The sequence below is a fragment of the Nycticebus coucang genome, chromosome 12, assembly GCF_027406575.1.
Source record: "Nycticebus coucang isolate mNycCou1 chromosome 12, mNycCou1.pri, whole genome shotgun sequence".
NCBI classification, from domain to species: domain Eukaryota; kingdom Metazoa; phylum Chordata; class Mammalia; order Primates; family Lorisidae; genus Nycticebus; species Nycticebus coucang.
Window position 1 is genome coordinate 89,432,678 of NC_069791.1, and position 24,665 is coordinate 89,457,342.

The following is a 24,665-nucleotide window of genomic DNA, read 5'->3' on the forward strand; positions in this document are numbered from 1 at the left end:
ATACTCCCCCAGCAAATTTCCACAAAGGATTTTAGCACATGCACATTCCTTTAGAAAGAAGATTCTCTACAGATGGGCTCAAGCCTCCTTAGCCTCCTCATGTGGTCCAGACACCAGGTTATTGGGTGGCTTCTTGCCCCATGACAGCATCTGCCCAGCAGGCTCTTATCTTGCTGGAAGTCTAAAGCTTTTTTGACCCAGTCTGCCTAATCATTTTGATACTGTATTCTAGACACTTTCTGATACTGCATTCCTAGAGCACAAAAAAATACTAATCTCTTCTGAGTGTGTTCAGTGCATCCGAGACCCAAGGCAGTGAGTCATCAGACACTGGCTTCTTTGACTCATTCTGGAGTGACTGCTGTTATTTGCCTCTATCAGAAACACCCTTGGTGGGTTACAAGCAAGAGTGTAATCAAAGTTGGCCAACAAGGACAGAGAAGCAGGTGAGTCCACACATTGTGGGGGCACATCAGTTGGTGTAACCTCTTTGTTTGTTTGTTTTTTAAAAAAAAAACTTTGCCATCCTTGGTAGAATACAGTGGCATCACAGCTCACAGCAACCTCCAGCTCTTGGGCTTAGGCAATTCTCTTGCCTCAGCCTCCAAAGTAGCTGGGACTACAGGCACCTGGCACAGTGCCCGGCTATTTTTTTGTTGCGGCTCGGCCGGAGCTGGGTTTGAACCTGCCACCCTCGGTATATGGGGCTGGCGCCATACTCAGAGCCACAGGCTCCGCCCAGTGTAACCTCTTTGAAAAGCAATTGCCCGGCCAAGTTTAAACACAGAAATGTTTTGGCCCAGCTAGTCCACCTCTGGGGAGTCCTCAGGCAGTCACACCCCTGCATGGGTACAAAGACACACGCACAAGGAAATGCTATTTGTGTCAGGATAAGACTGGAACAACCTATATTGCATACCCTTCAATGAGGGAATGGATAAATTTATTATGATGTTTCCAACAATGAAATGATATTAAGTCATGAAAAACTATGAACAGGCCAGTGGCTCACACCGGGGAGGCCAAGGAAAGTGGATCACCTGAGCTTGAGAGTTCGAGATCAGCCTGACCAGAGCAAAGCCCCCATCTTTATTAAAACTAGAAAAATTAGCTAGGCATTGTGGCAGGTGCCTGTAATTCCAGCTATTCCAAAGGCTGAGGCAAAAGGATCACTTGAGCCCAGGAGTTTGAGGTTGCTGTGAGCTGTGATGCCAAGTCACTCTGCCCAGGGCAACAGAGTGAGAGTCTCAAAACAAACTAACAACAACCCCCACCCCTCCCCGCAAAAAAAAACCCAACAAAATAAGAGAGACAACATACTGCAGTGATTAAGAGCATCAACTCTGGAACAAAATCGCCTGTGTTCAAACATGGCCCCTCTATTTACCTGAGCAGGTGACTTATGGTCTCTCCGAGCTTGGGTTTACTATAGGCAAAATGCCCATCGTCACATGATTGCTGTGCAGAGTTGAGTTGATAAGACCCAACCAGGCTATAGTGTGTGTTACGCAAGTTCTAGCTCATGGCAGTGCAGTGGGCCAATGCAGAAGCCGGCCACAAGGGCTCAGAACAGGTTTGTGACCTTTCTGTGAAAAAGAAAAAGAGGCGAGTCACATGCATACATACGCTTATATACTGGAAGAACATTCTCCAAGGACATTGCCCAGAGAAACAGGGCTCAGAGGTGGGAACCTGCTTCTTGCTGTCACTGTTTAATACTTATGTGATTTGAATTCATTTTATCTTGGGCATTTGTTAGTTACATATTATAAAATATGTGGTATGTGGTTTTAAAGGGGGGGGAGGATATTTTTGGAAACAGGGTCTCACTTTGTTGCCTAGGCTGATCTCGAACTTATGGGCTCTATTCATCCTCCCACCTCAGCCTCTCAAGTAGCTGGAATTAATAATATATGTGTATTTTAAAAGTTTACTTTGATTTTATGGGGGCAAGACATGATTGCAAGAGGGACTTTACCTAACAATTGCAATCAGTGTAACCTGGCTTATTGTACCCTCAATGAATCCCCAACAATAAAAAAATAATAATAAATAAATAAATACACAAGTTGAAGAGCAAAAAAATAAAATTAAATAAATAAATAAATAAAAAATAAAAGTTTACTTTGATATACATATGAAGATATTTAATATAGCACTAAATAATAGGAAAAGAAAGAAACAACTCAAATGTCCTTTCTTGAGATAAAGTATACAATAGGAAATACAATGCATACTTTTTAAAAGGGGGTGATCTATATCCACTGATACAGAATGATAGTTAAGATATTCCCAGACTAGAAAAACAATTTTTAGAAAATAAAACGTCTTGTCGGGAGGCTGAGGCAAGAGAATCGCTTAAGCCCAGGAGTTGGAGGTTGCTGTGAGCTGTGTGAGGCCACGGTACTCTACCGAGGGCCATAAAGTGAGACCCTGTCTCTACAAAAAAAAAAAGAAAATAAAACGTCTTGGACAGGCACAACAGTGGCTTATGCCTCCTTTGGGAGGATGGCTTGAGGTCAAGAGTTCAAGAGTTCATCATGGACAACAGAGCAAAATCCTATCTCTACAAAAAAATTTTTTTTAATTAGCTGGGTGTGGTGACACCTGCTTTTAGTCTTAGGTACTCAGAAGGCTGAGAGACGAGGCTCACTTGAGCCCAGGAGTTTGAGGTTGTAGTGAGCAATGATGCCACCGCACTCTAGCGAGGGTGACAGAACAAGACCCTGTCTTTTTTTTTTTTTTTTTTTTTTGAGACATGGTCTCAAGTTGTTGCCCTGGGTAGAGTGCTGTGGTGTCATAGTTCATAGCAACCTCCAAATCAGGCTCAAGTGATCCTCTTGCCTCAGTTTTTCTAATTTTAGTAGAAACAGGGGTGGCTTTTTTTGCTCGGGCTGGTCTCAAACCCGTGAACTCAAGCTATCCACCCTCCTTGGTCTCCCAGAGTGCTAGGATTAGAGGCGTGAGCCACCACACCCAGCCAAGACCCTGTCTCTAAAATAAATAGATAAATAAAAATAGAATTTCTCTCCTTATTAAAAAATTAAAAATATATATGCCATATATGCTTATTCTAGGAAATGGAGAAATGGGGAGGCACCTGTGGCTTGTGAGTAGGGCGCCAGCCCCACGTATGGAGGGTGGCAGGTTCAAACCCTGCCCCAGCCAAACTGCAACCAAAAAATAGCCGGGCGTTGTGGCAGGCGCCTGTAGTCCCAGCTACTCAGGAGGTTGAGGCAAAAGGATAGGCTAAGTCCAAGAGCTGGGGTTGCTGTGAGCTGTGATGCCATGGCACTCTACTGAGGGTGACAAAGTAAGACTCTGTCTCTAAAAAAAAAAAAATGGAGAAATGACAGAGAAGGAGAAAAGGAATAGTCACTCTGATCTATCCCAAGACAACCCCTGATGGCATGTTGACGAGCTTCCTCCCAGGCTCTGGCTCACATACAGGCTTCACAGAGCTAAAAGCATACTTTATACTCTTTTTCTTTTTTATACTCTATACTCTTTTTAAAATTTTTTTTTAAATTTGTCACCCTCTGTAGAGTGCTGTTATGTCATAGCTTACAGCAACCTCAAACTTTTGGGCTCAAGCAAATTCTCTTGCCTCAGCCTCCCAGTAGCTCAGCTAGTTTAGGCTATTTTTTTTGTTGTTTGTTTGTTTAGCATGTGCATGTGGTGCATGTGTCCAGCGTCCTAACCACTGAGCACAGGCACCCAGGATCTATACTCTTTTTAAATTTAATTCTGGAGCAGAGGCACTTTCCCACATTGTGATAAACTCTATAAACATCCTTTGTTTGGCTGCCCGATATTCTTCTGGAAGGCCAGACCCTTGACTGCTTTGGCCTCATTTCAGGGGAACTTGTGCAAAGGCTGGGCGTTGGCTGTGACAGAGCCTGACCTTTTACATCCACACCCAGAACCTGCCAGGCATGTTCCCTGGAGGAAGTCCAGGGGGCCATTTTGGTTCAACAGCCAGGTTGCCAGTAAATAAAAAAAAACAAAACAAAACAAAAAAAAAACACTTAGCTTTGTGGAGTGCTGCTGGGAATGAGGTTTGGAACACTGAGCCAAATTCTCTATCTGAAATCACCCCTGGCAACAGTAACCCAACAGAGCTCAAAATGCGGGGAAATAAAGAGCTAAATCCTGCCCATATATAGTCAAACACTTTGCCAAGTGCCCACCACGCACAAGCCAAGGGAAGGGAGGTGCCATCAGACACAGACTGAGCCTTGCAGTCAGGCCCTGACTCCAGACTGACACTGGAGAATGACACATGCTCATAAAAATCTGCTAAGTGAGTCCCAGCTACTCGGGAGGCTGAGGCAAGAGAATCATGTAAGCCCAAGAGCTGCAGGTTGCTGTGAGCCGTGTGACGCCATGGCACTCTACCGGCGGTAAAGTGAGACTCTGTCTCTACAAAAAAAAAAAAAATCTGCTAAGTGCCTCAGGGAATGCAGAGTAAAGAATCAGGAAAGGTTGTCTCAAATATGGGTCCTAAAGGAGCCAGGACTGTAATTTTAACAGACTTATTTTATTTATTTATTTATTTATTTATTTTTTGAGACAGAGTCTCACTATGGTCACCCTCAGTAGAGTGCCGCTATAACAGATTAGACATCAGCTGAAAGAGGTTGTGTTTTGAGGAGGGAGGGAGCTATTTATCAATTTGTTTTGGGGAGGGAACATTGCTTGGTTATTTTGCATTTTCCATCCTACTCTTAAAAACTTCTTTTTTTCCACCCTTTTTTTTTTTGGAGACAGAGTCTCACATGGTGTCATAGCTCACAGCCACCTCAAACTCTTGGGCTTAAGCAATTCTCTTGCCTCAGCCTCCCAAGTGGCTGGGACTGCAGGCGCCCACCATAATGCCTGGCTATTTTTGTTTGTTGTTGCCATTGTCATTGTTGTTTAGCAGGCCGGGGCTGGGTTCGAACACTCCAGCCCTGGTGTATGTGGCCAGAGCCCTAACCACTGAGAATAAGCACCGAGCCCACACTTCTTTTTTTCCATGTATGCACTCAACTAATGCACCTATATGTAGCTTTAAAAAAAATTTTTTTTTAATTTAATTTTATTTATTATTATTTTTTTTTTTGTAGAGACAGAGTCTCACTGTACCACCCTCGGGTAGAGAGCCGTGGCGTCACACGGCTCACAGCAACCTCTAACTCTTAGGCTTACGCGATTCTCTTGCCTCAGTCTCCCGAGCAGCTGGGACTACAGGCGCCCGCCACAACACCCAGCTATTTTTTTTTTGTTGTTGCAGTTTGGCCGGGGCTGGGTTTGAACCTGCCACCCTCGGCATATGGGGCCGGTGCCCTACTCACTGAGCCACAGGCGCCGCCCTAGCTTAAAAAATTTTAAATGTTTACCCCTATATAATATAGATAATCAAAGTGCCTCTAATAGCACCCTCCACACCCTCCCCAGAGAAAATCACCATTAAATTCCTCCTTCAATCTGTACAGCTAAGGAAACAATCAAAGCAAACAGACAACATTCAGAATGGAATAATATATTTCCATACGGGGCGGCGCCTGTGGCTCAAAAGGGTAGGGCGCCAGCCCCATATGCCAGAGGTGGTGGGTTCAAACCCAGCCCCGGCCAAAAACTGCAAAAAAATAAAAAATAAAAAAAAGTACAAAAAAAAGGTATTTGCATATTATGAATTGGACAAAAACTTGATAACTAGGATCTATAGAGAACTCCAATTAATCAACAAAAAAGACCCAACAATCCCATATAGCACTGGGCAAGATACATGAATAGAACCTTCTCTAAAGAAGACAGATGAATGGCTAACAAACCCACGAAAAAATGCTCATTATCCCTAACCATCAGAGAAATCGAAACCACCCTGAGATACCACCTAACCCCAGTGAGAATGGTCCACATCACAAAGTCTCAAAGCTGCAGATGCTGGCGTGGATGTGGAGAGAAGGGAACACTTTTACACTGCTGGTGGGACTGCAAACTAATACAACCTTTTTGGAAGGAAGTATGGAGAAACCTCAAAAGCACTCAAATTAGACCTCCCAGTTGATCCTGCAATCCCATTACTAGGCATCTACCCAGAAGAAAAAAATCCTTTCATCATCAGGACATTTGCACTAGACTGTTTATCACAGCTCAATTTATAATTGCTAAAATGTGGAAATGGCCTAAATGACCCCAATCCAGGAATGCGTTAACAAGCTGTCGTATATGTATACCATGGAATACTATTCAGCTACTAAAAAAGATGGAGACTTGACATCTTTTGTATTAACCTGGCTGGAGGTGGAACACATTCTTCTTAGTAAAGCATCACAAGAATGGAGAAGCAAGAATCCAGTGTACTCAATTCTAATACGAAGGCAGTAGATGAGCTAATACAAGGGGGGATGGGTGGGGAAGGGGGGAGGTAGGAAGGGGATGAGGGGGGCATAGTGTACGGAATAGCTCTTAGGGGTGGTGCACAATTATAAGAGGGATTTTATCTAGCAAATGCAATCAGTATAACCTAATTCTTTGCACCCTCAATGAATCCCAAACAATAAAAAAAAAATTCCTCCTTCAAATAGTTTTTGCTACATAAATAATGATAAAAGTATGTACATTAAAAAAAAGGGGATCATATTATACTGTCTTTTTGCCTTTTACTTAGTGACATATAAAAAATTGCTAACATTTTTGTTTTTATGATCTATATTTATATAGACAGTGACACTTGAGCTGCCCTCCCTGGCCCGGATGTACATTTCAAAGCTACTTCAGGACAGGAAATGTGGTAAGTGAAGCCTACCTCTTCAGGGCCCCCAACCCCAGAGGAGACCCACAGGGCTATTTCTAGAGCTGCCTGCCCCAGAGTGACTTCAACAGGAACTCTGGCCCTGAAAGGAAAAAATGACCCAACTGTCTCCAAGAATTAAAATTAATAGTTTCCTAAAAACAAATTAATTCAGGCTGGATGCCTGTAGCACAGTGGTTACAGCGCCAGCCACATACACCATAGTTGGCGGGATCGAACCCAGCCCAGGCCAGCTAACCAGAAATGACAATTGAAACAAAAATAGTCAGGCGTTTTGATGGGCGCCCGTAGTCCCAGCTACTTGGGAGGCTGAGGCAAGAGACTAGCTTAAGCCCAAGAGTTTGAGGTTGCTGTGAGCTATGATGCCACAGCACTCTGCCAAGGGTGACATAGTGAAACTCTGTCTCAAAAAAAAAAAAAATTAATTCAGAAGTTAGAGAAGTAGAGAAGGATGGTTTTAATTTCAAATCCAAAAGTGATGATAGGCATTTATCTTTTTATTTATGTGTTTTATTTTTATTTATTTATTTTTTTGAGACAGAGTCTCACTCTGTCGCCCTGGGTAGAGTGCTGTGGCGTTATAACTCACAGCAACCTCAAACTCTTGGGCCTCAGCCTCTGTAGTAGCTGGGACTACAGGCGTGTGCCACTAACCCCGGCTAATTTTTCTACTTTTTTTCATTTTGTTTTGTTTATTTCAATATGAGAGAAAAAACTTTTAGGTTTTTTGTTCTCATATTCCAAGGTAAATTTCAAGTTGTAGGAGAACTACAATGTTGAATTCTGGACATTAGGTGAGATCCTACCAAATGCCCTCCCACATCCCTCCCATCCTCCTCTCCCCTTCTCTTCCCTCCTCACCCTCCTCCTTGCTAGTTATTTGTGTTTTATCATTCATATAAATGTGTAAGTGTTTATATATTGGTTTCATGTTAGAACTGAGTACATTAGATATTTTCTTTTTTTTTTTTACTATTTTTGAGATATTTTACTAAAAAAAAGTGTTCCAACTCCATCCAGGTAAACATAAAAGATTAAAATCTCCATCTTTTTTATGGCTGAATAATATTTCACAGAGCAATCCAAATGCTCATCAACTCATAAATGGATTAACAAATTGTAGTATATGCACATCATGGAATTTTTCTACTTTTATTTTATTTTATTTATTATTATTATTCTTTTTTTTTGTAGAGACAGATTCTCACTTTGTCGCCCTCAGTAGAGTGCTATGGCGTCACAGCTCACAGCAACCTCCAACTCCTGGGCCTAGGCTTGCCTCAGCCTCCCAAGTAGCTGGGACTACAGGCGCCTGCCACAACGCCCAGCTATTTTTTTGTTGCAGTTTGGTTGCAGCCGGGTTTGAACCCACCACCCTCGTTATATGGGGCCGGCACCCTACCAACTAAGCCACAGGCCCTGCCCAATTTTTCTACTTTTAGTAGTGATGGGGTCTTGGTCTTGCTCAGTCTGGTCTCCAGCTTCTGAGCTCAAACAATCCACTCACCTTAGCTTCCCAGAGTGTTAGGATTACAGGCATGAGCCACCACATTCAGCCTTGGAATTTATCTTATAGTACTAACAGATACTTACCATTTGTGAAGACTAAATAAAATAAAAATAAGAGGATAGCATTTTTTTCTCTACCAGTTATTATGCAAAGTTCAGTAATGTTCATTTCTCCTCCCTCCTTAATACCAGCTTTGCCATGGTATGAACACAAGTCCCCAACAAAATAAGTCAAAATAAGTACACTTTCCTCAGTCGAGAGAAGGATATCCAATCCAAAACAGTGGCTTTTGTGATCACAACCAACATGCAGAAGCACCATTTGTACCATCTCCCTGTACCCACCTACACACGCATGCAGGGGTGATATCAAAATATTTGACATAAAATGGAACAAAGGTAAAAGATACATGGAAACCTTCTAGTGAATTTTCACCAGTACACAAATTTGGGAAAAGGTGGTTAATACATGTAAAGGTTTTAAAAATCATTAATTGGGGGCGGCGCCTGTGGCTCAGCCAGTAAGGCGCCGGCCCCACATACCGAGGGTGGCGGGTTCAAACCCGGCCCCAGCTGAACTGCAACCAAAAAATAGCCGGGTGTTGTGGCGGGCGCCTGTAGTCCCAGCTACTCGGGAGGCTGAGGCAAGAGAATCGCTTCAGCCCAGGAGTTGGAGGTTGCTGTGAGCTGTGTGATGCCACGGCACTCTACAGAGGGCCATAAAGTGAGACTCTGTCTCTACAAAAAAAAAAAAAAAAAATCATTAATTGGCTCAGCGCCTGTAGCACAGTGGTATGGGTACCAGCCACATACACCAAGGGTGGCGAGTTCGAACCTGGCCCAGGCCTACTAAATAACAATGGCAGCTACAACAAAAAATAGCCAAGCGTTGTGGCTGTCCCTGTAGTCCCAGGTACTTGGGAGGCTGAGGCAAGAGAATTGATTAAGCCTGAGAGTTTGAGGTTACTGTGAGCTGTGACGCCCCGGCACTCCACCAAGGGTGACATAGTGAGACTCTATCTCAAACAAACAAACGAAAAAGTTGGATAAAACATACTAAAAGGTTTTCACAACACAGAAGCTATTTAAGAAACACTGCTCTGGGCGGTGCCTGTGGCTCAAGGAGTAGGGCGCCGGTCCCATATGCTGGAGGTGGTGGGTTCAAACCCAGCCCCGGCCAAAAAAAAAAAAAAAAGAAACACTGCTCTAAGGTAGTAAAACTTGCTTCAAACCAACAAAATCCTCCCACCTTAATAGATTCTCAGATGTAGAATTCAGAGCAATGGCCAGGGTTTGGAAACACAAGGAAGACCCCAACCAGTGACAGACTGTCACTTGTGGCAGTTGAAACAAGTGCTTGGTTCACTCACCTTGAAGTGGAAGGAGCTTGCTGGAGACCCACTAGAGCCATACTGCTCAGTTTTTGTTAGGTTGCTATTGTAGTTATTAACCTTGGAATTGACATTCTGGTTTGACCTGGGGTCGTCAGTGATGGGGCAGATGAAGTAACCCTCGTCATCATCGCTGTCCATGTCAGAATCACCAACATGGCCAGCCCGGGAGGACTGGCCGCCATCAACGCCTTCCAGGCGGAAGATGAGGTCTTCGTCTGCCATGTTCCTGGGGTGCCCGTTCTACCCAACGGGTATATAGTACAGCCAGAGTTACAGGGCAAATGCAGTGGCAAAGGTCCTGCAAGGGAAACAAAAGCCAGAGAATGAGTGCTGTGGTCCAGATGGTGAGAGCTCCCTGGGCACCTCACCCCGAATGCCACTGGCCACAGCAAGAGCTGGCACTCAGTAAAACCTAGAACTATCTTTTGGAGAGGTAGTTGGCAGCATCCAGGTATATTTTAGCAAAGTTTTTTTTTTTTTGGCCGGGGCTGGGTTTGAACCCACCACCTCCGGCATATGGGACCGGCGCCATCCAGGTACATTTTAAATATCCAAACCCAACGACCCAGTAATTCTACTTCTAAGAACTCAGTGCTTGGAAATGTTGGAACATGGTAGGGAAAAGAACTGCTTCTTAAGCAACCAGAGTGCTCCTTTTAGAACAAGAATTAGATCAAGTCTCTCCTCTGCTTAACACCTCCCCAACACTTCCCTTCATATTTATAATAAAATCCAAACACCTTGTTACAGCTATGAGGGCTGCGTTCATCTGGCCTCCCGCCTGCTTCTCCTGTGGCCTTTGCTGCTCTCCCAGCATACAGGGTTTCTATTCTGCAAACACATCAAATTCATTCCCACCTCAGGGCCTTTGTACTTGTTGTTCCTTATGCCTGAAAGAACCTTCCTACAATATGTTCTTTCTTGTAATTTAGATTCCAACTCACTTGTCTACAGAAATCTACCCTGACTCTCCGAGTCAAAGAACACCCATACACTTATCCAGTCACTCCCCAACACTTAAGGCCCCAGGTGGCCTTCTAGGCCCTTAAGCATAGCCTTCTGACTGAATCTAAATTTTACACAACAAATCCTTTTATTTTATTAATCCATTTTTGTTCATCTTTTATATTATTTTTTAAATAACATATTTAAAATACCAAAGAATAAAATAAGTTGTAATGAAATTATCCTTCCAAATTAACACACACAATTAGAACATTAGTAAGCCAGGCAGCTCCTATAGCTCAGTGGGTAGGGCGCTGGCCACATGCACCAAGGCCTGAGAGTTGGAACCCGGGCCCGGGCCTGCTAAAATAAATAATAGCCAGGTGTTGTGGTGGGCTCCTGTAGTCTCAGCTACTTGGGAGACTGAGGCAAGAGAATCACTTGAGCCCAAGAGTTTGAGGTTGCTGTGAGCTGTGATGCCATATCACTCTATGCAGGGCGATAGCTTGAGACTCTGTCTCAAAAAAAAAAAAAAAAAATTATAATAAGAAAAAAACATTAGTAAGCCAGAGGAGCTAAACTGATGGCTGCTCATGATTTGATTCTAACTCTGGCTGCACGACTAGTGCCACCACCACCACAGGAGGCTGCTTGGAGAGGTTTTAGGTCAAGAACACCAGTTTGTTATCAGCTTTTGACAAACCAGTGCATGATGCTTCTGTTTGAAGTGGAATTTGCAAATAGCTGCACAGCTTGAGAGTATTTTATAATTCTGCCTGCTTAATAGCCTGTCGTTTCAAAGAACAAGAGAACAATGAAGAAAACATTTCTTTTTTTTTTTTGAAAACAGATTTTTTAATGAGGATTGGGAATTGCAGTATTATCTTATTTCTGCTAAAGATGAGATGATTTGCTTGTTTTGTGATATTGCATTATCAACATTAAAGAAATTCAATGCTCATCAGTACCACAAATGTTTTAAATTAGAGGGAGAGGTGCAAAAGATTGTATTGCAGAAATGAAGAGATGAAAAGCAAAAGCAAAGACAATTCTTTCAAGCAGAAATAAGACCTGGAAATAATGCCTTTGAAGCAACTTATAAAGTAGCTTGCACACTTGAGAAATAGGGAAGCCATTCAGTGATTAGAAATTGTGAAAGAATGCATTGTCAAAGTTGTAGGATGCTTAGACCCCAGTAATGTTTAAAAGTAAAAACAGTAGAAAACAGCCTAGCAATTTCTCAAAAAGCTAAACAAGGAGTTACCATATGATCCAGCAATTCCACTCCTCATATTTACTCATGAGAAACAAAAACATATCCCCACATGAATACTTGTACACAAATGCTCGTAGCAGCATTATTCATAATAGCCAAAGGAAAAACAACCCAATCATCCATCAATCAGCAAATGGATAAACAAAATGTGATATAAGATTTTGTACACTTCTATTTAAACTTTTTACAAAGTGGGAATGTTCTCAACACAAAATAATAAGTTAATTAGTAGGCTGGGCATCATGGCTTAACGCCTGTAATCCTAGCGCTCTGGGTGGCCAAGGAGGGTGCATCGCTTGAGCTCATGAGCTCGAGACCAGCCAGAGCAAGAATGAGACCTTCCCCATCTCTACTAAAAATGAAAAACTGAGTCAAAAGGATCACTTGAGCCCAAGAGTTTGAGGTTGCTGTGAGCTATAACACCACAGCACTCTACCAAAGGCAACAAAGTGAAACTATCTCAAATAAATAAACAATAAATTAATTAGTAAAAAATATTGTTAGAGCGGGCAGTGCCTCACATACACTGAGGGTGGCTGGTTCGAACCCAGCGCAGGCCAGCTAAAACAACAATGATAACTGCAACAACAACAAAAAATAGCCAGGCGTTGTGGCAGGGAGCTGTAGTCCCAGCTTCTTGGGAGGCTGAAGCAAGAGAATTGCTCAAGCCCAAGAGTTTGAGGTTGCTATGAGCTGTGATGCCACACACTGTACCCAGGGTGACAGCTTGAGACTTTGTCTCAAAAAAAAAAAAATGTATATATATATTTAGATCAAGCCAGTAATTCCAATTATTCTCAACCGATGTTCCATCAGGCACACTGTCTCCTAGATCTTAGGCTTTAGCACTTTTTTGGCAACTATCAAAGCAGAAATATATGTCTTTTTTTTTTTTTTTTGAGACAGAATCTCATCATGTTGCCTTTGGTAGAGTGTTGTGGCTTGACAGCTCACAGCAACCTCAAACTCTTGGGCTTAAGCAATTTTCTTGCCTCCGCCTTCCAAGTAGCTGGGACTATAGGCGCCCGCCACAACGCCTGACTAAGAAAATATATTTATGTCTTAACCCAGTACACACATATATAATGGACATGAAAATTTCAGGAAACTCGGGTGGCACCTGTGGCTCAACAGAGTAGGGCACCGGCCCCATATGCTGGAGGTAGCAGGTTCAAACCCATCCCTGGCCAAAACCTGCTAAAAAACAAAAAAAATTTTTTTCAGGAAACTCTACTTAGCCTTACTTTATACAATGCAAAACTCTTGCTATTTTCTATTCTTACGTCTTTTGGGGTTTTTTGTTTATTATTATCCTTTATACAACACCCATACACTGATTTCTGCACTGAGAGTTTGAAAATGTGTCCGCTGCCAAGTTTGTCTCTTATCCTCTGGGTAAGACACAGTCACAGGCCTGGATCAATGCTAGAACCACTGGATCCTGCTTGTTACCTAAATCTTCCCTGGGCCCCAGCCCTGCTTCTCCCCACTCTCAGCTGCTCTGCTCAGTTCTTGGCCAGAATCCCTGCTAACCAGGACGGTGTGGTGGCTGGAAGTGCCAGCAAGTCTAGCCAAGTCAGTGGCCTTTGGGGAGGCCAGAATGTTGCCAGAGAAAGGGACAGAACCACAGCCTCAGCCTACAGACTTCCAGGCAGTGTAGCCCTGTGGTTAAAAGCTCAGATTCCATCCAGATGTGATGGCTCATGCCTGCAATTCTAGCACTTTCAAATGCTGGGGCAGGAAGACTGCTTGAGGCCAGAAGTTTAAGACTAATCTGAGCAACATCATGAGACTCTGACTCTACAAAAAAAGGAAAAATCTTACGGGTGCTGTGGTTCATACCTATACCCTCAGCTGCTCGGGAGGCTGAGGCAGGAGGGTCACTTGAGCCCAAGAGTTTGAGGCTGCAGTGAACTATGATTATCCCACTGCCCTCATAACCAGGCAACAAAGCGAGACCCTCCTTGGCAGCTGAGGGGCTGGGAGTCCACACCCTGGCTCTGCTGTTAGGAACCTTGCCAAATTAATTTGTCTCACCAACTTCACCATTTTATAGTGGGGGAAGCTGAGTGGGAATGTGGCCTTAATGGGGTTCCACAGCTAGATCACAGAGGAATTAGAATCAGAACCACAGCCCTTGGCCACGTCCCACCACAGACCTGAAGCTCTCCTCAGCCCTGGGAAACAAAGCAGCTGCACACAAGCAGCTGTGACCCTCCTGGCACAGTGCCTTATAAACAGCAGGCACTTGTTATGCATTCCAGAACCGAGAGACTGTAATCTGTTTTATATGGCTTTTAAGTTGTCAAAAATTTGCTCTTGGGGCGGTGCCTGTGGCTCAAAGGGTAGGGTGCCAGCCCCATATGCCGGAGGTTGCGGGTTCAAACCCAGCCCTGGCCAAAAAAAAAAAAAAATTTGCTCTTAAGGCAGCTGTGGCAGTGCCTACTAACTGTTCCCCAAAACCGGTTCACTCTTTCTTCTTTAATAACAGAACCACTGGTTTTTGGCTAAGCACATGAATAAGGTCTACATGTCCCAGACTTCTTGGCAGTTAGGTGAGACCATGTGATGAGGTTCAGGGGTGTGTGCAACTTAAGGGGAGGGTTCTTAAAGGAATGGGAGCGTGCCTGCCTGCTCTCCCTCCTTCCTGCTAGCTGGAATGCAGGTGTGATTGCTGGAGCTCAAGCAATTACATCAGACTACTATGCTGTCGGCAGAGCCGTGACACAAGTAGAGCATGGCTCTTTTACATCATGGAACAGTGCAACAGTTCTGAACTCACAATCTCCACGAACTTGTATAATCTATTGTAATTTTATTTTATTTTATTTTTTTTTGGCGGGGGCTGGGTTTGAACCCGCCACCTCCGCATATGGGACCGGGGCCCTACTCCTTGAGCCACAGGCACCGCCCATTGTAATTTTATTTTATCCTTACTACTGGCTAATCTTATCAGGTCTATTAACCCCTTATCTCCCATATTATAAAAAGCCATATCCTAGGCTTAACGTGGTGGCTCACACCTGTAATCCTAGCACTTTGGGAGGCTGCGGCAGGAATTTGAGGCCAGGGGTTTGAGATCAGTGTGGGCAACATACCAAGACCCCATATCTCAAAAAATAGAAAAATTTGCAGGGTGTGGTAGTGCATATCTGTAGTCCTATGAGGAGGCTGAGATAGGAGTTATCACTCAAGCCCAGGAGTTCCAGGTTATAGTTAGCTATGATCCTACCACTCACTGCATTCCAACCTTGGTGAGAGAGCAAGACCCTATCTCAAAAAAACAAAACAGGGCAGCGCCTGTGGCTCAGGGAGTACGGTGCCAGCCCCGTATACCAAAAGTGCCGGGTTCGAACCTGCCCCGGCCAAACTGCAACAACAAAAAAAAATAGCTGGGCATTGTGGCAGGTGACTGTAGTCCCCGCTACTCTGGAGGCAAGGCAAGAGAATCACCTAAGCCCAAGAGTTAGAGGTTGCTGTGAGCTGTGATGCCATGACACTCTACTGAGGGTGACAAAGTGAGACTCTGTCTCTAAAAAAACAAAACAAAACAAAACAAACAAAAAAGGCCAGGTGCTGAGGGTCATGCCTATAATCATAGTATTCTGGGGGCCAAGGTGGGAGGACTGCCTGAGCTCAGGAGCTCTTCTCACATTGAGCAAGAGTGAGATCTACCTCTACCGAAAATAAAAACTTAGGGTTGTGGTGGGTGCCTGTAGTCCCAGCTACCTGGGTGGCTGAGGCAGGAGGATTGATTGAACCCAGGAGTCTGAGGTTACTGTGAGCTAGGCTGATACTATGGCAATGTCTCTCTCTCTCTCTCACACACACACACATCCCATTCTGTATGACAAGGTGATTCCCAGGCAAGGTCAGCCTGAGAAAACTGTGGCCTCAACCCAGAGTCATACATTGGAAGATGCTCCTACATGAGGGCTGGGCACTGGGCGTCTGTTAGAGGGGCAAGTGGATCCCCCAGGGAAGCAAGAACTCTCCTCAGCCCCTAAGTCAGCTCCATACCAGCAGCCAAGGGACCCTGTCTTCTAGGAATCTCCATCTAACCTGGACTTCATCAGCCCCCAAAAGGAGCCTGCTTCTATGAGCAGAGAGCCTAACATCAGGACCTCAGTTCCCAACACATGAAGATTCTCTAGAGATGCTGGGCCGGTGCCTGAAGAGCTGCTCATGCCTGTAATTCTAGCACTCTGGGAGGCTGAGGCAGGTAGATCCCTTGAGCTCAGGAGTCGGAGACCAGCCTAAGCAAGAGTGAGACCATCTCTACTAAAAATGGAAAAACCAGGGCGGCGCCTGTGGCTCAGTGAGTAGGGCGCTGGCCCCATATGCCGAGGGTGGCGGGTTCAAACCCAGCCCCGGCCAAACTGCAACAACAACAAAAAAAAATAGCCTGGCGTTGTGGTGGGCGCCTGTAGTCCCAGCTGCTCAGGAGGCTGAGGCAAGAGAATCGCGTAAGCCCAAGAGTTAGAGGTTGCTGTGAGCCGTGTGACGCCCTGGCACTCTACCGGAGGGCGGTACAGTGAGACTCTGTCTCTACAAAAAAAAAAAAAAAATGGAAAAACTATCCAAGCCTTTTTTTTTTTTTTCTGCAGTTTTTGGCCAGGGCTGGGTTCGAACTCACCACCTCTGGCATATGGGGCTGGCACCCTACTCCTTTGAGCCACAGGCGCCGTCCCTATCCAAGCCTTTTGATGGGCACCTGTAGTCCAGGCTACTCAGGAGGCTGAGACAAGAGGATCAATTGAGCCTAGGAGTTTGAGGCTGTTGTGAGCTATGACAACACACCACTCTATCCAGGGTGACAGGGTAAGACTCTGTATTAAAAAAAAAAAAACTAGCCAGGCATGATGGTGCATGCCTGTAATCCCAGCTACTCTAAGGCTAGGGCAAAAGGATTGCTTCAGCCCAGGAGTTTGAGGTTGCTGTGAGCTATGACTCCATGGCACTCTAGCCTGGGGCAACAGAGTGAGCCTCTGTCTCAAAGGAAAAAAAAAAAAAGATTGCTGAGCGTAGAAGCTTTCTTCTGCCCTTGCTCAGGTATCCACATCTTCCCCTTGCAGGTCCTATTTCTATGGAAAGACAGCTGGCTGAAATCTGAGTCAGAAACACCAGAGTTCAAGCCCCAGCTCTCTCACTAACAAGCTGTGCAATTTTGCAATTTCACTTCTTGAGCTTCAATTTTCTCACTTATAAAGTAGGCGCATAATTGTGCCCACCCCATTAACTCAACAACCATTATAACTATCATTTTTTGGTCAACCCTATGGACAATTTGCATATAACAATCATTTTTATTATCATAAATAAACGGAGTTGAGGTTTGCTTAGGTCTTAGCCAGGGTAGGGACCTGGACGTTTGGCTAGGGGTTACAGCCAAGCTCCCTCAGGGGTCTTCAGGGAACAAACGATTTTAGGCTCTGACCTGGGGAACCACTATCCTCACTGAGTCTTGCTATAAACAGCTGCTGTGGCTGTCACAGGAGGAGGAAGTGGCAGGAAATTATGCTTGCAATGCCCAGGCCATGGTCTGCCAGTCAAACCACAGTAGCTGCTGGTTCTCCTCGGGGCTCGCCCTGGCCCTCAAGGACCAAGGTGGCCCACCCCGAGCCAGCATATGCCTAGCACGGCAGAACCTGCAAATACTCGACTGCAACCACAAGGGACTTGGGTCACTTATCAGCCACCTCCTGTTACGGACCTGCATCTGTGTGGGCATCTGTCTCTCCCTCACCCTCAGGTCACGTGGCTGGGATGTATCATGTGACCCAAGCCTAAACTAACCACAGCATTGGGGCGCCCTGCCACAGTGATTGGCTCAGAGGTGGTCTTGTGACTGAAGCCCAGCCACTGGAGCCCACAGCAGACAAGTCTGAAGCTTTTGCTTGTGCAGCTGGAAGAAGTCCTATGTCCTTTTCCTGCTAGATATGAATCTAAGACCAGAGATGAGGCCACCACAGAACAAAGCTGATGTTTAGTGGAAAGCAGAACCAGAGATAAAGAGAAAAACGAACTGTGATGACATCGTTTGGGACCCAGTATCCAAACCTACCTAAAACCAAACTACTCAGCCCTCCTTGGACTTCTAAATTATACAACACAATCAACTCTACCCTTTGGGGGAATAGGAAAGATCATTTAGCTGGTTACAGATAGGTTTTCTGACACCTGCAATATAACAAATCTGAAACCCAGTCAGGACTTGAACCACTGTCTATTATTTTATATATATATTTAAAATACTTCTATTATTTAAAAAATATTTCAAATATTTTTAGCACATGGCTAAAAATAGCAGCCCTTTCTTACTAGAGCCACCATATGTGACCACAAAGTTTGGGTACTGCTCAGCTCTAGTGAACAACCTTTGCAAGCGTATAAGGGCAACCCTACCTACTTCTGAGCCCTAGAGGCAATTACTTCGAACTCTCCTCAGGGTTATCTCTGGTAGATATCTCCCTATTTCTGAATAACATGTTTTCTCTACTATTTCTTTGGGTCTAGCTTCTGATTTCCAGGTGTGATAAATGAGACTTTAACTTTGCTTCCCCTTATCACTTCCCTTCCCCACCCCACACTGATAGGTCTTCTCCTGGTTCCTTTAGACACCATGCCAAGAATTCTGTCTTATTCCACCAACTAGAAAAAGCTAAGTGTTTCTCACAGTTCAATGTGAATTCATCTCACCATGACAGAAAGGGACGATACAGCTTTGTGATAAGAAAACAAGATAACTTTATAGCCGGACGTTGTGGCGGCCGCCTGTAGTCCCAGCTACTTGGGAGGCTGAGGCAAGAGAATCACTTAAGCCCAAGAGTCTGAGGTTGCTGTGAGCTGTGACACCACAGCACTCTACCAAGGGCGACATAGTGAGACTCTGTCTAAAAAAAGAAAAAAGAAAGAAAACAAGAGAACAAGAGAGATTTGCTCTTATGGACCTTAAATAGGCATAACTTTTACTGAAATAAGACAAATAACACATGTGAAAGGCTTACGGCATGCCACCTGCCACACTAACCACCTGCCATGGACTCTTTCACTTGACAGTAACAGGAGCTGCTGGGCCCAGGAGAAGTGACTGCCTACCTTCAAAAAGGCCACCCTAGGTGGGGAAAGTGAGCTTTCTGGGCTGCTCTGGGCTGCATCTGGCTTCTTCCTGGGATATCCCCAGCTTGAGTCTTCACTTTCCTTCAAACAAGAAACAAAAACCAAAGCCCAGTATATAGGAAAGGTTTGAATCCCAGCTCTGTCATTTGGACATGGGACCCTTCCCTGAACAGTAGACTCTGTGGGGTGGGCTTGACTTCCTCAAGCCTGCATCCCATTTAGTGACTGCCTCCGCTAAGCACAAGCTCAGTGTTACTAATGACCTTTCGGTTCTGCGTTTTATTTACCAGGGATGCAGCATTAGAAGTGACAAAGTCGGGTGGCACCTGTGGCTCAAGGAGTAGGGTGCCGGTCCCATATGCCGGAGGTGGCGGGTTCAAACCCAGCCCCGGCCAAAAATCACAAAAAAAAAAAGAAGTGACAAAGTCAAGCATCAAGCTATGAGCTCACATCAGTGTCTTAGTAAAAATGTCTGTACTCCCAGCATGCAGTAAGTGCTCATGAATAAACATTTATTTAGACTATTGAGAGAAAAAGAACACTTCATGTCAGAATGAAAGGTCTGATTTATTGACGTCCATCCCTGCCATCTCACCCTCCCCCAACTTTCCATGCCCAAGGAATCAGTCACTCTGTAAGTCCAAGTTCTCCTCACCTCTCTGCGCCCAGGGGTCTCTCTGCCTGGGATGCCTTTCCTACTTGCTGGAAAATCCCTTGGTTCTCCTTGAGATCCAGCTCACATTCTGACCTCCTTCAGAAAGCTTTCCCTGGGTAGTTTCCTCCTTTATAAAACTGGGGGCAGCTAAAACTACCTTCCTCAGGGATGGTTTTGAGGATTCAGTGAGATCAGGTAGATGGCACCTGGCATAGAACTGGTGCTCAAAAGCACTAGCTGCTAATTATGCCCTGACCATACCCTACTCCTCCATCCCCTAAGTCACTTCCCTCCTCCCCAACCCTACATAAACACTTCCTTATAGGGCGGCGCCTGTGGCTCAGTTGGTAAGGCACGAGCCCCATATACACCGAGGGTGGCAGGTTCAAACCCGACCCCGGCTGAACTGCAACACTTCCTTATACCCAGAGGCCAATCTGTATATGTATATATATAATGCGTGTGTGTGTATAGATGTATATATACTATACAGAAAAATTAGCTGGGTGTGGGTGTACACTTATAGTCTCAGCTACTTGGGAGGTGAGAACAGAAGGATCACTTGAGCCCAGGAGTTTGCAATGAGCTATGATCATGCCATAGCTGCTCTAGCACAGGTGACGGAGCAAGACCCTGTCTTTTTTCTTTAATAATACAGAGTGTCGGGCAGCGCCTGTGGCTCAGTCGGTAAGGCGCCGGCCCCATATACCGAGAGTGGCGGGTTCAAATCCGGCCCAGCTGAACTGCAACCAAAAAATAGCCGGGCGTTGTGGCGGGCGCCCGTAGTCCCAGCTACTCGGGAGGCTGAGGCAAGAGAATCGCTTAAGCCCAGGAGTTGGAGGTTGCTGTGAGCTGTGTGAGGCCACGGCACTCTACCAAGGGCCATAAAGTGAAACTCTGTCTCTACGAAAAAATAAAATAAAATAAAATAATACAGAGTGTCTGGGCCCTGTGGTTGCTGGATGCTGTTGTGCAGGCACAGCTATCCAGTAGATACAATGGGCCATAGCAATCCTGTGATTTATGCATGGGGGCTGTTTCTCCTCAGCAGCCTCCACAGCCCAATCACTGGCACATGGAAAAAATAAATAAATTAATTAATAATAATATTAATAAAACACAGAGTGTCTGGGGGGCGGTGCCTGTGGCTCAGTGGGTAGGGTGCCGGCCCGGGGCAGCTAAAACAACAACAACAAAAATAGCCGGGCGTTGTGGCGGCCGCCTGTAGTCCCAACTACTTAGGAGGCTGAGGCAAGAGAATCACTTAAACCCAAGAGTTGGAAGTTGCTGTGAGCTGTGACACCACAGCACTCTACCAAGGGTGACATAGTGAGATTCTGTCCCCCGCCCCTGAAAAAGTACAGAGTGTCACTCTATTGCCCAGGCTAGAGTGCTACGACCTCAGCCTAGCTCACGGAAACCTCAGACAACTGGGATCACGTAATCCTCCTGCCTCAGCCTCCTGAGTAACTAGGATAGGACTACAGGTGCCTGCCACGCCAGCTAATTTTTTGTACTTGTAGTGGAGATGGTGTCTAGGTCGTGCTCAGGCTGGTCTTGAACTCTGGAGCTCAGGGGATCCAACCACTTTGGCTTCCCAGAGTGCTACAATTATAGGCATGAGCCACCATGCCCAGCAGAGATGCTGTTTTAAAAAAAATTTTTTAAATGATGTCTATATCCTAATTCCTGGAATCTATGAATATGTTAACTTTTTTTTCTTTTTGTTGCAGTTTTTGGCCAGGGCTGGGTTTGAACCCGCCAACCTCCAGCATATGGGGCCAGCACCCTACTCCTTGAGCCACAGGCGCCGCCCTATGAATATGTTAACTTACATGACAAAAGGGACTTCATAGATGTGATTACGTTAAGGATCTTGAGACAGAGAGACAGAGCTGGATTATCCTGTGAGCCCAGTATAATCACAGGGTCCTTATAAGGAGGAGACAGGAGGATCAGAGTTAGAGGAAGAGATGTGAACTTAGACAAAGAGAAAGACTTGAAGATGTGAAGCTGCTTCTAGTTTTGAACATTGAGGAAAGAGTATTGAGCCCAGGAACACAGTTGGCCTCTAGAAGCTGGAAAAGGCAAGGAAGTAGATTTTCCCCTGGGGCCTCCCAAAGAAGCACAAGCCTGCAGATATCTTGATTTTAGAACTTCTGGGCCTGGCCCGGTGGCTCACACCTCCAATCCAAATACTCTAAGAGGCCAAAGCGGGAGGATTGCTTGAAGCCAGGAGTTCAAGATCAGCCTCAGCAAGAGGGAGACATCATCTCTACTAAAAATACAGAAAATTAACTGGGTGTGGTGGCAGGTACCTGTAGTCCCAGCCACTCACTCGGGAGGCTGAGGCAGCAACGTTGCTTGAGCCCAGGAGTTAGAGTTTGCAATGAGCTATGATGATGCTACTACACTCTAGCCAGGGTGACAAGGCAAGACTCTGTCTCAAAAAGGAAAAAAAATAATAAAGAAAGAAAGAGGCTTGGTACCCATAGCACAATGGTTATGGTGCTGGCCACATACACTGAGGCTGGCAGGTTCAAACCCAGCCAGGGCCAGCTAAACAACAATGACAAGAGTTTGAGATTGCTGTGAGCTGTGATGCCACAGCTGTGATGCCACAGCACTCTACCGAGGGGGACATGAGTCTCAAAATAAATAAATAAGAAAGAAAGAAACTTCTGACTCCCAGGAATTGTATGGTAATAAAATTTGCTGTTTTAAGCCACAATGTAATTATGATAATTTGTTAGAGCAGCAATAGGAAATAAATACAGGCTTGAACAATGCCTTTCAACCTGGGTTGATATGCTCCCCCGAGTTGACACTTGGCAATGTCTGGAGACATTTGGTTGTTACAACTCTGAGGGTGTAACTAGTAACTAGTGGGTAGAGCACAGGCACAATGCCAAACATCGTATAAGGCACAGGAAGGCCTCCTACAATGAAGAATTATTTGACCAAACTGTCAACAGTGTTGGGGCTGAGAAACCCAGCTCTAGAATGATTCTGGTGGGATCTCAAGGAGCCCTCCCCAAACTTCTCCCCCCATCCCTTTAAAAACAAATCTCCATGAATACCATAAAGAGACTGGGGAATTAGCTTACTTACTGATGAGAACAGCAACCTGCCACAGAGATCAAACTGATAAGTCAACATTCGCTCTGTTAATGGCACATAAAAATATCACTGCAGTACAGCATGCCTGTTCAAATAAGACTGTCATTGTGCAAGCACTATTTTATTGTTTTAGAAAAATGCATTTTAGAATATGAAGCAAAAAATATTGTAGTTGCACCTTCGATTAGCAAAATGCACAAAAGAGCTTGAATTTTAGTGTTTAGTCATCTGCTGGGCACCCTTCTTATGTCCCTAGTACACTCTGTACTCCTGGCAGGTCCGACCAAAGATACAGCATGTCTCACTTCTCGCATAAGCTCTGTGTTTACAGAACCCTCTCAGTGGCCAGACCATGTGAACGTCTTGAACAAAAGAGATCCTGTCTTATTTCTCTCCAGCTCCCCAGCCCAGAGCACAATGTCTGGTAAACACCATAAATGCATAAGTGCATGTTGCATGAATGGACGAGTAACTGGGGAAAAGCTGGCACTATCCTGCTGATATAATGGGCACTTCGGACATAGAGGAGCAGAAGGATGACTGTGTAGTAATTACGAGAGGTTAGTTAGCCTGATGACATGACTAAGACCCTGAGTGGGAAAGCCTGGATCATGGAAGACCTGAAAAGCACCAAGAGCAGAATCTGGCAAACAAAACTTTTGCCCTGGCACTACCAGCTGAGCAATATTGGGTAAATTACTTAACCTCTCTGTGCCTCAACTTATGTACCTGTAAAATTCAGGCATCCAATAGAGTGGCATGGAGTAGAGCTGAGTTAGGTGGAAAAGAGATGAGAGATATGGTGAGGGGCCAGAAAAAGCCACTGTACCATAGACAGTTGGCTTTCCACCAGGAATTCATGCTCACCTGCCTGGCTGGAACTACATTTCCCAGCATCTCCTGCATCTAGGCAGGGCCCTATGACTATATTTGGGCCAATGAAATGTGGTCAGAAACAACTTACACCACTTCTAGGCCCATCCCAGCAGCCTATTTTCTACACCCTTGTGGGCCTCCATTCTACTCCTCTGCCCAAATAAACTGATAGCTTGTAGGTATCACTTACAAAGGACTTGCTATGTAACTCCTCTGAGCTCCCCAGAGAACCCAAGGAACAGGTCATGCCTTCTATCTGGCACATGCCCCAGCCTGCCCTCCCTACTCATTCCCTGGCCAATACATCTGCTTATTCCTTAGGTCTCAGCTTAGATATCACCTTAGCAGGTCACAGTGGTGTGCTCCTATAATTCCAACTGCTCAGGAGCCTGAGGCAGGAGGATCACTTGCGCCCAGAAGTTTGAGAGTTTGAGATCAGGCTGGGCAAGGTAGCAGGACTCTATTTTTTTTTTTTTAATTGAGACAGAGTCTTACTTTGTTGTCCTCTGTAGAGTACCATAGTGTGATAGCTCACAGCAACCTCAAACTCTTGGGCTCAAGCGATTCTCTTGCCTTAGCCTCCCAAGTAGCTGGGACTAGTGGCACCTGCCACAACACCTAGCTATTTTTTTTTGCTGTTGTTGTTTAGCAGGCCCAGGCTGGCTTTGAACCCACCAGCCCTAGAGCATGTGGCCAGCACCCTAACCAGTGAGTTACAGGCGCTCAGCCAGGACCCTATCTTTAAACAAAGAAAAATAGGGTGGTGCCTGTGGTTCAGTGGGTAGGGTGCTGGCCCCATATACCAAGGGTGCGGGTTCGAACCCGGCCCAGGCCAAACTGCAATAAAAAAAATAGCTGGGCATTCTGGCGGGTGCCTGTAGTTCCAGCTACTCAGGAGGCTGAGGCAAGAGAATCACATAAGCCCAGGAGTTGGATGTTGCTGTTAGCTGTGATGCCACAGCACTCTACCAA

At 45.2% G+C, this 24,665-nt stretch overlaps 1 protein-coding gene and 1 non-coding gene across 5 annotated transcripts in view; one reads left to right on the top strand and one right to left on the bottom strand.

Moving 5' to 3' along the window:
- The window catches only part of EEF2K (eukaryotic elongation factor 2 kinase), an 81,406-nt gene that overhangs the window by 52,078 nt on the left and 4,663 nt on the right, over positions 1 to 24,665 (bottom strand). For 3 of the 4 annotated variants that reach the window (XM_053556681.1, XM_053556682.1, XM_053556679.1), the window contains exon 2: positions 9,679 to 10,000. In XM_053556681.1, coding sequence (XP_053412656.1) covers positions 9,679 to 9,924 — 246 coding nt within the window. In that variant the 5' untranslated portion in view covers positions 9,925 to 10,000. Of the gene's footprint in view, positions 1 to 9,678; positions 10,001 to 10,442; positions 10,534 to 24,665 lie in introns of all 4 variants that reach the window. The other variant, XM_053556680.1, reaches the window with a different exon arrangement.
- Positions 20,644 to 20,776, top strand: LOC128563063 (small nucleolar RNA SNORA84). The gene has a single exon (XR_008373724.1). It is a non-coding gene; the product is annotated as a small nucleolar RNA SNORA84 (small nucleolar RNA).